The sequence below is a fragment of the Brachypodium distachyon genome, chromosome 5, assembly GCF_000005505.3.
Source record: "Brachypodium distachyon strain Bd21 chromosome 5, Brachypodium_distachyon_v3.0, whole genome shotgun sequence".
In the NCBI taxonomy this organism is placed as follows: domain Eukaryota; kingdom Viridiplantae; phylum Streptophyta; class Magnoliopsida; order Poales; family Poaceae; genus Brachypodium; species Brachypodium distachyon.
The window spans coordinates 12,856,665-12,871,226 of record NC_016135.3 but is presented as its reverse complement, the minus strand read 5'-3'; the positions used below and the strand labels follow the sequence as shown (position 1 = coordinate 12,871,226).

The window sequence follows — 14,562 nt, the reverse complement described above, 5'->3', positions numbered from 1 at the left end:
GACATGTGCACATCTTTAATGTGCTGCCAAATTTTGTGCTGAAAATACGAACGAAACGAACGGACCGTGGCAGCGCATGGACATTTCAAGTAGTCCTGCGTATAAGTCCCAACATCGACGGTAAAGTTGTAATTGTCATACGGATAGGTTCTTTGCGGCACCCCGGGCAGTGGTAATTGGCCCGCGAAACAGAACAAAGCTCAGCGCCTCGGCACAATTCTCAGGCCCACCCACGAAACCAAACTCGGGCAGCCCACTCCACGAGTCCGCGAGAGGCTTTATCTTTACCCACTTCTCCGCTCTCCCCCCACCTCTTCGTCTACACGTCCCACTCCAAACCCTAGCCTCCTCCTCTACCCCTCGCCGCCGCCGCCGCCGCCGCCGCGAGCACGCAGAAGCAGCCATGGTAACGCCTCAGCGCTTGCTCCTTTCACGTCAACTGGCCTTTGGTTTAGCCCCTGTGCTAATCCATCTTGCGTATCGTCTGTACTGTGCGTGCAGTCCGGGAGGAAGAAGACGCGAGAGCCCAAGGAGGAGAACGTGACGCTCGGCCCCGCGGTCCGCGAGGGAGAGCACGTCTTCGGTGTCGCCCACATCTTCGCCTCCTTCAACGACACCTTCATCGTAAGATCCCCAAGCACACGCCTTCCTATTGGTTACACCACGAGAGTGTGGTACTTGTTACTGATATTCTTAGCTTTGCTGATGCAGCACGTCACGGATCTGTCAGGGAGGGAAACTCTCGTTCGCATCACCGGTAATTGAATCCACATCTTGTAATAAAGCTTTACGAGTAACTTATTGAAGTATTGATGTTCGATGTTCGTTAGCAGCTTCGTTTCAGAGGCATAGGTTCATTAACAATGTTCCTACATCTGAAATGGTATATAACCTAACTTCATGTTGGCTTATCGAGGTTTTTGATTTGCTTTGTAAGCATGGCCCTTAAGATCCCCTCCCTTGTGATATGTGGGAGCGAGTCGAGTCATAGCCATGCAACATTAACAACGAGGATCCAGAGAGTTTCTCTCTGGAGCTTTTTCTCTTCCTGTTTCAATTCCAGATGTCTCTATCATTGCCTTGGATTTCTTGTAGTGTATGACCAGCATATGACAGCTGCTCTCTGCATGGTTTGTGCTGTGTTATTCACTCTTGCAACCCTTTGCGAATTAGATGGAGGTGTCTACAATTTGGAGGTGAACATGCTTTATATTATTATTGAATTTTACAGAACCAAATGTGCTTGTCACTCCTGTAGTTGTTTCTGAAAACTGCATGTTTACCGGAAAGAGTTGTTGCCCTTGTTCTTGTAAAGAAATTTTTCATTGAACCTCATATCTCTTTGTATGGTAGTCCGCGCACATTGCCACATTTTCTCATTATCTCAAACTTGTTGGGTGCTAAAGTCCCTTACTTCAAGATCTGCTTGGTGCAACTTGAAGAACAATAGTAATATTTTAGTTGTGAGTCGACATGTTAGGCCCGAAAGAGCCTCATGTGTGGAAGTGTTGAACTGTGAATTGTATCGTGTAGTGTGTACTTCTCATAAACCATTTTGGTCCCTTTCTGTCTTTGTGTAGTGACCTCTCTGTTGGAAATCACCCAGCACTCCTTGAAACCCACTAAGCTCGAGGAGACCTTCTACATTTTATTTTCTACTTCCATGTTGTAGTATTCCCCTATGTGGTTCCATTCGTGATTCTGCCAATTTTCTTTGTAAGCACTGCCCTTAAGATCGCCTCCCTTCTATTCTGTGGGAGCGTGTCGAGTCATTGCTGTGCAAAAGTCACAAGAGCTCCAGAGAGTTCTTCTCAGGAGCTTTTCTCTTCCTATATCTTTTACAGATTTCTCCATCTTGCATTGAGTTTCGCGAAGTGTATGGTCAGTATGGAGCAGCCACTCTGTGTTGCTTCTGCTGAGTTCTTCACTCCTGCAACTTATTGCCAAATCAAAATGGAGCTGTCTAAATATTAGAAGTGAACATGCTTTATATTATTGCAATCTCTTCTCGTTTGAAGAATTGAGATCTTACTAACCAACTTTCTTCACCTTATATTGCTTTAGTGGACCATGTAGTCAGCTAAAGCATAGAAGAAGGAAGATTTCCAATGTTATTTGGAACACCACATTGTATCAGCCAGAGAATATTTAATGTGTATTTTCTTATTTGGTTCTTGGCGATTTAGACTGAATGGACTATTTGGTTGTCAGGAATCTTGTAAACTGGTTGTTTACAGTAGGTTTGGAACAGTTACCAGCACATTGTTGCGTCGTTATATACATAAATTTATGCATATGTATATAGATGATGTCCACCGTGCCTAGTTTTATGTGTTCTGCAAGATCGCTGATTATTTTCTACGACTACCAGTAGATACTGAGTTCACTATGGTTTCGAACTTGTTTTTTCTAGGCCATCCGAGATAATTGGTTCTACTATGCCACCATTTTATTTCTATACTTTTCTGATGCGCAGGACAGCAAAGTTCTTTTCGTCTTGTAGATCTGCATTTGTAACCTTGAAATTGTATTTTGCAGGTGGCATGAAGGTTAAAGCTGACCGTGATGAATCATCCCCATATGCAGCCATGCTTGCATCTCAGGATGTTGCAGCACGATGCAAGGTAGCAAGCTACTTGTTAAAAAAAATATGTTTGCTATCACGTGATACTTATGTGTTATTGCCTTCTCTAGGAGCTTGGAATCACTGCTCTGCACATTAAGCTCCGTGCTACTGGTGGAAACAAGACAAAAACCCCAGGTCCTGGTGCTCAATCTGCACTTAGAGCTCTTGCACGTTCTGGCATGAAGATTGGACGCATTGGTAAGCATGTGTTTGTTTGTATTCTGCCCCATGGCATGCCAATTGTATTAACTTGTAGGTGTATTTGTCCTGCTGTGTTTTGTTGATCGAATGCCTAATAGCCAATGAAAGTGCATATTATTTTGTATTTACTTTTTAAATAATCTCTGTGACACATCAAATTTTGTGTAGGATAGGTTATTCTTGTGTAGATTGTTTGTCTTTAAGATTGATTGTTTACTAGGGATGCTAGGATTTGCTGAGCAGATGTTTTTTGTTTTCAATTTGTAATTCATCCTCGACCTGTGTTATGGTCATATTTATTCAGCCCTGTGTTGTATTTTACAATAGTTTGGAGCTGGATCTAAAATTTGATTATGGTTTCTTGTTTTTGTTGAGCAGAGGATGTTACTCCAGTCCCAACTGACAGCACTCGCAGAAAGGGTGGTAGAAGAGGAAGGAGGCTGTAATTTCTCTGTTACAAGGATGGAACCATACTGTTATCGATTCCTTGTTTGGCAACTTCTGTACTCTGTTGATGATGGTTAAGTCGGTCTTGTGGATTTATAGTTTTTGAGCTATATTGTGTTGGATCGTTAGAAAATGACCCTCTTGAAATCAAATGGTTGCTACTTATCGTTACCTTATATTTGCCATGGATGTTCTCTGTTAGGCAAAAAAGGCACAACAGATTTCATGCTTGTATGGTTGTGAAATGTGGCGAAAAAAATCTATTTCGTTGTTTTTTAACGTGGCCTGATTGGATTGTTGGTTGATGTCGAAGGCGAAAGTACGAGCTGAATGGGGGCAGCTATATACAAGCGAAGGAGATGACTACGGTGCAACCACTGGCCGCTTTATGGATGGGAATGGGTTCAAGGAGACCCAGTGGGCCATTAGCCAACCTAAAAGTCCTAATGAAAGACCAAAATCACCTGTACGATTAGTTACAAAAGCTTTTTGACAAGCGCTCGCTGCCATTGGTCGTGTAAACCAAAAGCCTATGCCTATGGTCGTGTAAACCAAAAGCCTATGCCTATCAATAAATACGAACACATTCTAAAAAAAAATTGTATCAAATTGGAACTAGTAACCAATCCATACCGTGATTTGATTGATGGTTGGTGTCTTGTATCGGACGAGAATCGGACATGAGTCCGTCGTACATATAGCATTACTCCTTGAACAAGCACATGGCATTCTCTTTTGATGACTAGAGAAAGCAATATGTTGTGGTGTAGCAAAATCAATCAATTGAGCCAAGTTATCGAGGCAAACATGGCAACGAGATGCTATGGTTCATGACTGTTTCTCATGTAGTCTCAAGGATAGCAAAATTTCTAGCAGCTAGTATTTTCAGTACAAAACGTGCATTCGGAGTTCTCCAGAGCTTGTGTCGATGTTGATTCACATTAAGAATCTTGATTTGTGCATTTGGGGTTTATAATTTCCTAGTTTGTTGATTTTTTTGCGAACTTAATCCACGTCGAATGTAATCTTTGTTATTATCCAGAGTTTGTTGGATTGGCTTCGAAAATAATCACTATCATTTTGGTTTTAGAGATTAATCTACCACTTTCAATTGTACCTACAATGCACATTTGCCCGGTAAGTCCATAGAGTTGAAGATAAATGGATGTGTCTTGGATTCAGCAAATGGCCTTGTGGGCCATCAGGGCCAGGCCCAATTCAACTTGTTCTAGCGGTGGTAGTGGTCTACATCGATGTAATCTTTATTATGTTTTAGGCGTGTATATTTTTGTTTAGGAGACACGGTGCATAGGCAAACACGCGCACACATACACACACTCACCCTATGAACTTATGCCCGCACGTTACTAGAGATTGAGCCGATAAATCTTGAAATTGATAAGGTCAACACATCAGTAAATAAATGTGTCTTTTTCAGGAGAAAAAAAACCCTACGTGCCATTGTTGTAGTTCTGGAGTTGTAGGACTAGGTTTAAATTTGCGCATTCGGGTCGCTACACCAACGCGAAGCTAAATTTAATCGTGTGGGTTCGTTGGTCAATCCGCAGCTTCCATACTGCTAAGAAAACCGTTTAGATTACAACCCCGAACTCCACTTTGGATTAAGTTAGCCCCCTAAACAATGGAAACCATTTAAATTACACCCCTAATCAGGTTTTGACTGATCTAACTCTGGTTTAGGTTTGTTCTCAAACCATTTGCCCGAATGAGCTGAAATTTCCCAGAAAACTAATTATATAGTTTTTTATTTTCTGTATATTTTTAGATACTTCTGTGCACTTTCAATATTCGGTCCAAAGTTGAAATTCAAACTTAATATGTTGTTTATTTTTGAACCATTTGTCCAAATGAGCTGAAAATTTCTCAGAATAGTAAGCATACCATTTATGGTTGTATGTAATTTTTTTCAATTTTTTCGGGGAACTTTCATCAGTCAAAAGGGTGCAATCTAAATGGTTTTCATAGTTTATTAGGGAGTAACTTAAACCACGGTGGAGCTGCAGGTTGTAATCTAAACTTTTGCATGTTTTTGACGGGGTAATCTGGACTTATCTCTCTGACCTATTTGCAGTTTGTTGGACGTCAAAGGCCGACGTCAAAAGATCATTCTCTGAAAAAAGGCAACGACAACGTGAATGAACTAGAATAGCCGTTTTGCGCACATGGATCCACACTACTGCAGAATAGGTCATAGTGGCGGACAAAAATCGCCCTTGTAGTGCATAACTAGCCGTTTACTGTCAAAGCCAAGAGATTAGATTACTTTGTTCCGTCGAAACTACACGGCTCTCTTACGCTAATGGCGTCACTCTTTCGTTTCCGGAACTCATGCACGGCCGCTGTATCACCACGTAGCTAGCTCTAGCTGTATCGGTGCCGAATCTGCCTCTCTGAATCAGCCAACGGAAAAGTGCAACCTCATTCACGCTGTACAATCTCTAAGCTTCCACCAAGGCATGCACCAAAACATCTCCCCACCCGCATCACAAATCGCCACCACGCGAATCTCTTACTACCTCGGAAATCGATCATTGCCTCCACTTCACATCGCCGAGACCACAAATATGTTGTAGCGACAGTTTGCGTCACCTTGGAGCTGGAAGCCATTTCCTTCCCACATGCACATGCCAGTATGCCACTATATCGCCGTCTGCCCGTCTTTGCATGCTGCATGCAAGTTGGGGCTCCTCTGTGCGCGCCATCTCCCGAAAGGTGGATCTTGGCCGGAGGCATGCGTTCGGGTCGAGCGAGCCGCTGTCGGTGTCAGTGGTTTGCTTCATAGACAGTGACTCGATCGTGTCTCACTTCACTTGCTTGGTTTGGTCTGTCCGTCCCCTCTCGGCCTGCGACCTTGGTTTGGCATGCTCCATATATTGCTCCGGCCATTTCTATTGGTGCCGATCCACATGCATCCGTGCACGCATTGAGGTTAGCCACCGCATGTTACCGCCCGGAGTCCCCTTGCCAAATGCCATATACCAAAGGAAGGATAAGGCTACCGCAGCTGGTTCGCAGCCTATACGTACCGCGTGCTGCATGGTTTCCTCTTGCAAGTAATTAAAGGCTGTGAGCCGTGAGGACGTCGTGAATCCTAAGAAGGATGCAAGCTAGAGTGGACGTGACGGGACCGGTCTAGTTAGTGCACCGTGGCCTAGGTTTCTGAGGCCCTCTTGCATGAACATGAGTAGATCACATCACATCATATCGCATCCAGGGGACCGATTCGTGGACGGATCTCATGATTTCTTCGTGTGGATCGATCGGTGTGTTGCTGCTTTGGTCACTACTGTATGTAGTGGCCATTAGATAAAGTGGCAGGATCAGATATGCAGATACCATCTCCGCACTCTTGTCAAATGGGCACCGTCTCCAGATGTACGGTAACGAGAATACTGGAGAGGTAAAGTTCAGTGATGGCCAAATACGTACGTACGTAGCATTGTCAATCCAGACGGCGAGTTTCATGCATATTGATGTCTGTCCACTTCGATCTTGTCTTGTCCGCCATGTGTATTGACAAAACAGAGTCTTGTTTCGATAAACTCTTCAATTATTTTTTGCAATACAATTATCTTAAAGCAAGACATATGAGTTTGGGTTAATTGGATCTATACCACCATCTATTCCACCGGTTGGAGATATGCCATTATAAAATTTTGACTTGAACAAATGCCACTCTAACTTTCTTTTACTTCTATCAATGTCATTTTGTCCACTTAAGACCAATAACTGTTTATAAAATACATTTATTTCAACGTGTACAGCAGTATTTATCATAATACCCCTATTTACAACGTTCAACAATACGTTTGAGTCTTCCAGGCACCATAAAGGTTCAAAAAATTCTATGCCTATGTCTATACGTATTTAGACAGTATAAGTTCAGCAGTAGAGTTGGGGACGGGATATTAGGAGCGCGTGGGGGATAAGAGGATTAGAACTGTTTGACTTGCGATGGGGAAAAAAACTGTCCGTATAGAACTATTTCTATACGTATTTAGACAATATATGTGCTGGTATTGGACAAAAGAGCACTGATAGAGGTATAAGAAAGTTAGAGTGGCATTTTTTCAAGTCAAGTTTTTGTAATGACATATCTCCAACTGGTGGAATAGAGAGTGGCATGGATCCAATTAACCCTATGAGTTTTTGCTTTTTGCAACGGTACACTTAGAGCTGCAAATTTTTGACCCTCCGGGTACCCGCTGACCCTAACTAGTTCAACCGAATGAACTAAAATTTTGAAGTGACACAACTTTTTGGAAAACTAATTCATTTGTTTGAACTAAGGAGGGTCAAAGGATACCCTGAGGGTCAAAATTTTGCAGCTCTAGGTACACTCATATTGCACAAAAAGAGATCTTATAGCAAAATAGACAATTCTGTTCAGGGCCAGTGTGCTCGTTTAAAAAGTTTCAAACACACAACCATATCAGATACATTTCTAGTACAATTACCCCCTCTATTCATAAATATAAGATATTATGGCTTTGTCCTGAGTAAACCTTCTTAAAACTGATCAAGTTTATAAAAAATCTACCAACATATACAACTCCAAATTAGTTTTATTAAATACTTCGTGATATATATCTTCGATCATAGTATACTTATACAAGAAAGGCAAATATGAAGACATGAATCTGACCCGGACTTCTATGCAAGAAAAACTCGATCATCCTCTGACGTTTTATTCATTCATATTTAATTTCCTGATGTTTTGCTACCAGTGTAGTACACATTTGGTTGTGCGTATCATTTTGATGCAGAGGCTACGGGTTTCAACCTCTTTTTCGAATAAAAAAATACTCAGTACACATACTCCTGGCAGAGAAAAATCCTAACAGACCAGACCATCAATTTCCTTCTCTAACAACCATGCATATTTCTGGCCCCATGCAGCTAGCCTTGTAATTAAACTACAGTAATAAGCTACGTAGCCAGTTAAGGCTCGAAATACTCCTACTCCTGGATCGGACTGCGCTGCTATATCTTCGTTCATCTTGGGGGTCTTCATCTCCCATGCGCGCAGGTTGGTGACCTTGATGTCCGACTCGCCGTTGTTGAACACGAAGAGGTGCGTGTCGTCGCCGATGGCCTGCCTCGGGTAGACCGCATCCGTCGCATCACTTTACTCTTCCTTCGTGTTCTACTACGACATTTGAACATGAAAAACCAAAAATCTACCCAAGTCCAAACCGAATTCTGCTCCGTCAGTCCGAAATGCGAATTTTCCCTTCTAAGATTAGTTTGTGAAGGAAGTGCCTCATAAGGGCTTTGGATTTAATTCACAAAACGGTAGATTTACATGAGAAGGATTTTTTTTTTCAGAAAATAGTCTTTGCCGGGCGCTTCCCATCATGCCTCCGGCAAAGGTCTCTTTGCCGGCGGTCTTTTACCGGGGGCCTCCGGCAAAGGATTCTTTTTTTTTTCCGTGCGCTGGAGTTTAGTTTGAGTTCTCGGGCTGGGAAAAAAAAATATATATCTTTGCCGGCGGCTTCTTGTCGGGGCCTCCGGCAAAGACATTTTTTTTTCAATTTCCACGCGCGATGGAATTTAGTTTGAATTCTTGGGCAGGAGGGAAAAAATATATATTTCTTTGCCGGAGGCTAGCCTCCGGCAAAGAAATGGCCTTAACCACGCCATTCCCGCGCGCCGTTAACTGCACCGGCTGGCCCACGTGCCAGGGTCCCTTTGCCGGGGGCCTTTCTTTGCCGGTGGCGTTTTTCCCTTTTTGTTGTGGGCCTACTTTTGCCGACGGCCTTCTGGGCTCTTTGCCGGCGGCCTGCCTTTTGCCGTGGGCTTTTCTCCCGGCCCACGGTATAGGGCCACCTTTGTCGGAGGCCCGATGAAAAGCCGCCGGCAAAGGGGCTGGCCGCCGGCAAAGAGCGGTTTTCCCATACTGTTGGTAGACCCTCGTCAGGATGCATGTCTTGCCGCGGGCCCCGAAGCTCTCCACCACAGAGTGGTCGATCTGATCGGATCAGAGTTAATGTGCAGCACCCGTAATGTAGTGTCATATACGAACATAGACTGATTGAGATCATGTGTGATTCAGTCTATGTTCGTATATGACACCGATTTAGTCAATGTCCGTATATGACACTGCATTACGGGTGCTGCATGCGCATGTGATTCAGTCATGTTCGTATATGACACTGCATTACGGGTGCTGCATTAGTGTGATCGAGATCATGTGTGAACGAACGTACCGGTGTCCTCAGGAGTCAGGACGATCTTCTTGTTCTTGGCTATGTCGACGTTGACAAAGCCGGCAAAGGTAGGCCTGTAGATCTGCAACTCGTAAGACGACCTGTTTGATTTACAGATTGGAGAACAAGGCATGCATCAGCATCAGTGATGATTTTGATTGGATAACTGAATTTTGCAAGTACATGCAAGTTTTGTACGTAACTAATTTGACTTGAGATCGAGTTAATAATGTGACCTGGTAGGCTCATTGCAGATGAGGTCACAGCACAGAACCTGCTATAGGACAATGGAGGTTAGTGGCGAGTACTGGGCACACCTCACTAATGCTCAACATCAGTGGCGATCATTTTCCGCAAAAAGTTCAATAGCCACTGAAGGTTGGTTCATGAAAAATTCCTTCGCCAACTATTTGTCATGATCACAGGACATACTCGTCATTGATAACCGTGGTATTAGTGGTCATGGCATTTAATGGGGATCACGATATTTGCGCTCCCCACAAATACACATCAAGAAATTGTGATTATTTGCGCCCAGGGGAGTCGAACCACCAGCCCGAACCATGCGGACATTACATGTAGCCAGTGTGATAGGCAATAGGATATTGTAGAACTGGGTAACGTGGATACTTTATCTATTTGCTCTGGGGGCAATCAGTGGAGAGTACTCTTCTTGGAATCCTCACTGATAGACTTACATTGGTTCCAATAACTGAGAATAACCTCCATTTGTGGCGATTCCTAAGACAATACTCGCCACTAATAGGTTTTTGGGTATTATGTAATATATTCTGTGTATATGAAAAAACACGTGTACTTTTTAGTGCATTACTACATATTTGTATCACACCTGGAATTTCAATCCAAATTTCCATCTTTTTCTGCATGTATTGTAGGATTATATGCACCTTTTGTAGTAATTTAAATTTGTAGAATTCAATATAAATCAGAATAGGCTGAAAGTTGGCATGGGCTCTAAATTAGTGATAATGACCCGGCGACCCACGTCCCCGCCTCCTCCAGCCGCCACCCCGCCTGCACGCACTGCAGCGTGCCCGCCGCCGCCCTCCCTGGACTGGCCTCTCCTCTGTGGATCCGCTGCGGATCCGGCTGACCTCGATCCGGCTGCCACGGTTCCACCACGCCGCCTCGACGCTGCCGCCGACCTCCACAGCCCCGCCTCCTCCGTTGCGACGCTGCCGCTGGCCTCCAAAGCCCAGCCCCCACCACGCCGTGACGCCACCGTCTGCCGGCCTCCACAGCCCCACCTCCCCGTGACGCCCCCGCTGGCCACCGCCATGCCGCTGCCAGGCCTCCATCCGGTTGCCCTCCCCCATGCACGGCAGAGGGGATCCCGACGCCGGCACCACCTTGCCGCGCCACCGGCAAGGCTGGATCCGGCCGCCCTTGCAGGATCCGGCCGCCACCGCCCCGCCGTCGATGGTATGTTTCTCACTCTATTCTCTCACTCCCTTTCCCTCTCTCTCGGTTCTGACGCTCTCTCTCTCTCTCTATCTCTCTCTCTCCCAAGGATGGCGCCGCCGTGGAGATGAGGACCGCGCCGCCGCCATGGTCGGAGATAAGGAGGGCGGCGCCGTTGCTCCGATGTACAGGAGATGTGATTTGGTTCTATACAAGTAATGATGTAACTTTATTATATTTAGTTGAGATCTTGTGCATCAGATTTTAAGAAGGTCAAAATGCGTCGTTCTCGGTGTGTGATTTGGTTTCGACGTACATAATATAAAAATGTAAAATAGCCAGAATTTTTGGAATGAATTAGATGAATATTGATTCTGATGTGAATCAGTTAGGGTTGTCGTCGCCGTGCTGTGGACGGGGGGCCTGTTTCTTTTTTTATTTCGCCAAAAACTTACCGACGGGGTGCATGTCCTTGCTCGCCACTAGTGAGACCACTGTAGTGGCGACTTCTTTGATCACCACTGAAAGTACCCACCATTAGTGTCGAAACGTTAGTGGCGATCGTTGGAATCGTCGCTAACCCACTTTTGTGCACGCTATTAATGGCTGGTTCCGTGCTAGTGGGACGACGTGCTTCGCCGTGTCGTGGTTCTTGAACACTCTGAAGAAGAAGGTCTTCCTCTCCTTGAGCCCAAACGGCCCCATACCGCCCTTGATGTGCGAGTTGAGCTTGTGGGCTGTGGCACAACCCCTGCGTGTTGGTCTGCCAAAGCCGGTGTCGCATCTGCGAACACGGACACCGGGAGTGCGAACACCCCCTTTTTTGTTTAGGTAGAGTGGCGCAGGGATGGTGCTTCGAGCCTCATCGGTAAGAACTTCAACCCCGATCGTTTACTCAGGTTCGGGCCACTCGAAGGGTGTAATACCCTACGTTCTACTTTGTGGGTATAGATGGTGTGGATGGCACAAGGAAAGAGTACAATGAGCGGCCAGAGCGGCGAGCTCTAGCCTAAACTACGACGTCCCAAGGAGGAGGGAGAAGCAGACGCTGCTCTTCTCCGGCGGCCGAAACACCAACCCTTCTCCTACCTTGAAACTCTTATGCCTGGTCTAACCCTGATGCCTCCTTTTTTGGGTGGAAGCCTTGGGCATCCTTTTATAGTTCAAGGGGACACCACAGTGGCGAACTAGGGCACACGACATGCGTGCTGCTGCAGGGGGACTCCACAGTCCGCCTGCTCTGTGGCTTCTGTCCAAAGCGGTCTGTACTCGGTCCAAGGCGCACGGAAGCTTTCGGCCCTGTCCGGGCCGAAACGGTGATAGTCCTGGCACGGCATGGAAGCTGGCCGGTCAAAAGGTAAAGGGGAGCCTACCGCGTCCAGCCTGTCGTCCTCGCCGATGATCGTCATACCGCAGTCGCGCAGTCTCGAGGATGCCTTCTGAACGGGCAGATTCGTATCGGCCCAGGCTCGTGGACGTCAAAGTGGCCACCCAGGACCGGCTGAGGTAAGAAGTGACATATCTGCTCCCCGGGTACCAGACCAGGCACCCTCGCGGAGCCTTTCGGCTCCGGGTCCAGGAAATGAGAGAACAATCACAGGGTTCCCGGGAGGGCGGTCCCCGGGGTACCCCTTCCCCAGGGCGCCTCACGCTGACATGGTGGGGCCGCGTCCCGTGCTCCTAGGATTCGGGATACCCCGTATCCCCGGAGCTGACAGCCGGGTTGAACTCCATCGCCTTGTCGAGGTCCTTGATCACAAACGCCGCCTCCACGTCCGATTGTCATGCATAACACAGGTTGTCAGGCGCTAACGAATTGCTCCGTCATCGGCGGATCCAGTTTATGCTCTTTGGGTGACAATGCCCCCACTCATCTTTTATATAGCAATGTGAATGTTAAATTTTAACAATTGATGCCCCCTCTAATTTAAGTTGTAGTGTCTTAAGAATGTCTAAGGGCCCCCTCATAACTTTTCTCCTGGCTCCGCCCCTCCTCTCGCATGTAAAACATACTGACTCACCTGCACAGACTGAAGCCGGTGACCTCGAAGTAGCTGCAGCTCTTGACGGCCTTGTTGCTGACATTGACGTGTTGTGCGCGTAGCGACTTGACCTCCTCCACCGGCCACTGGATCAACCGCCTCCCGCTCCGCGACAGGAAGAACCTCCTTGGTATCGCCTGACAAATTAAATAAAGTAGCACGGTCGCGAATACATAACACTTAACATTTTGCTCGTACAATTAATGGAGGATTAGCTCATCAATTAGTGATCTGAATGATGGCTCAGCCCTCGTGGCAGTCGTCGGGGACAGTGTCAGAATCTTTGGCCCATCCCCAAAACACACGGAGCTTCTTGGCCGGGTCGAAGAAGGACTTGGAGGCGTAGAAGTCGCCATAATCGTAGTGACAGCCACATATAGTCGTTTTCCGGGAAGGCAACGTCTGAGGAGTACCGATCCTTGGCGTGGTCGTATGTTTCAACTGTGTAGTACTCATACCGCATCAGGTCAAGGCTCACCTTCAGCACGTATTTTACCTCCTCGGCCACGGCGGTATCGTGTAGCTCAACCGTGTCCACGCCGTTCCGGTGGCTCTGGCTTAACGGCCACTGCCACCGAGTAGGAATCTCCTACATCCCTGTCAGCCCCTCGTGCAGTGAGTAGTGCACCTTGATACACCTCTTGGAGTCCCTGCTCCGGTACAACACCTTGATCCCCCCCTCATGTTCTCCTTTCTGCCCACCACCGGCCTCCAGTGATTGGTGATGAGTGTTGACAATATCTCACATGCACATAGCCATCACGTAGCTTTAGTGCAAGCCGGGGGGCACTGCCCCCCCCCCCCCAACCCACCTTATTTTCTTCTTCATATTATTAGGTAGCAGTTAGTTGTACTTTGTTAAAATTAGAGCATTTGCCCCCCCCTCCTCGAACATGAAATTAAACTTTTGCCCCCTTAGCTTTTCATCAAGCTTCGCTACTGCACGCAACCTTGATGGTGCTCTTCATCTCGCTGGTGTACATGAGTGTATTGATACCTATGTAGGCCCATAGTGTTGAAATGGATGTCATTATCATTCGTACCTATGTAGGCGGATTGTGTTGAGATGGATGTCGTTATCACGAAAAGATACAAAGGGAATGCATGCATGCACAAGAAAGCTATACAAGCGCGTTGATCGGTACAAAGCCCCTGTCCATTGTTGGTTGGCTTGGGATATTTTTTCTTTGACCAGACTATAGGGCACACTTGCCCCAGGTAATTAGCGTGCGGCGCATACCAAATCCATGAGAATTCTTATGATTGAAATTTTTTAAATCGTACACCAGATTGACTATCCATTTTCACTGTTATCTTAGTCGTGCCAAGATCTACAAAAGTAGATCCCATATTGATATGTTTTGACGGCTTTTTTTCATAAGAAGTTACCAGGTTATGATCACTTGTTTGCCGGGTTATGACCATGTGGGTACCATGTTAAATATTTGGTTATCAGGTTATAGTCACTTGTTTATCAGGTTAATATCACTTAGTTACCAGTTAGCTGATCATCAATGTGCACCTATGTAAATACTTCGACCATTGTATTTGTATGATCTAATGATATCTTGTTTACCAAGTTATGATCACGTGG

The 14,562-nt window shown here is 46.0% G+C and overlaps 1 protein-coding gene and 1 pseudogene across 1 annotated transcript; one reads left to right on the top strand and one right to left on the bottom strand.

The window, feature by feature from the left end:
- Nucleotides 1-245: 245 nt before the first annotated feature.
- On the top strand, nucleotides 246-3,463 carry LOC100838855 (40S ribosomal protein S14). The gene is made up of 6 exons (XM_003579657.4): nucleotides 246-406; nucleotides 502-624; nucleotides 712-757; nucleotides 2,539-2,624; nucleotides 2,695-2,824; nucleotides 3,206-3,463. The coding sequence occupies exons 1-6, from the start codon at nucleotides 404-406 to the stop codon at nucleotides 3,271-3,273; spliced, it is 456 nt and encodes a 151-aa protein (XP_003579705.1). The 5' UTR covers nucleotides 246-403; the 3' UTR covers nucleotides 3,274-3,463.
- Nucleotides 3,464-8,101: 4,638 nt separating this feature from the next.
- Nucleotides 8,102-13,951, bottom strand: LOC100826727 (annotated as a pseudogene).
- Between the last annotated feature and the right edge of the window lie 611 nt (nucleotides 13,952-14,562).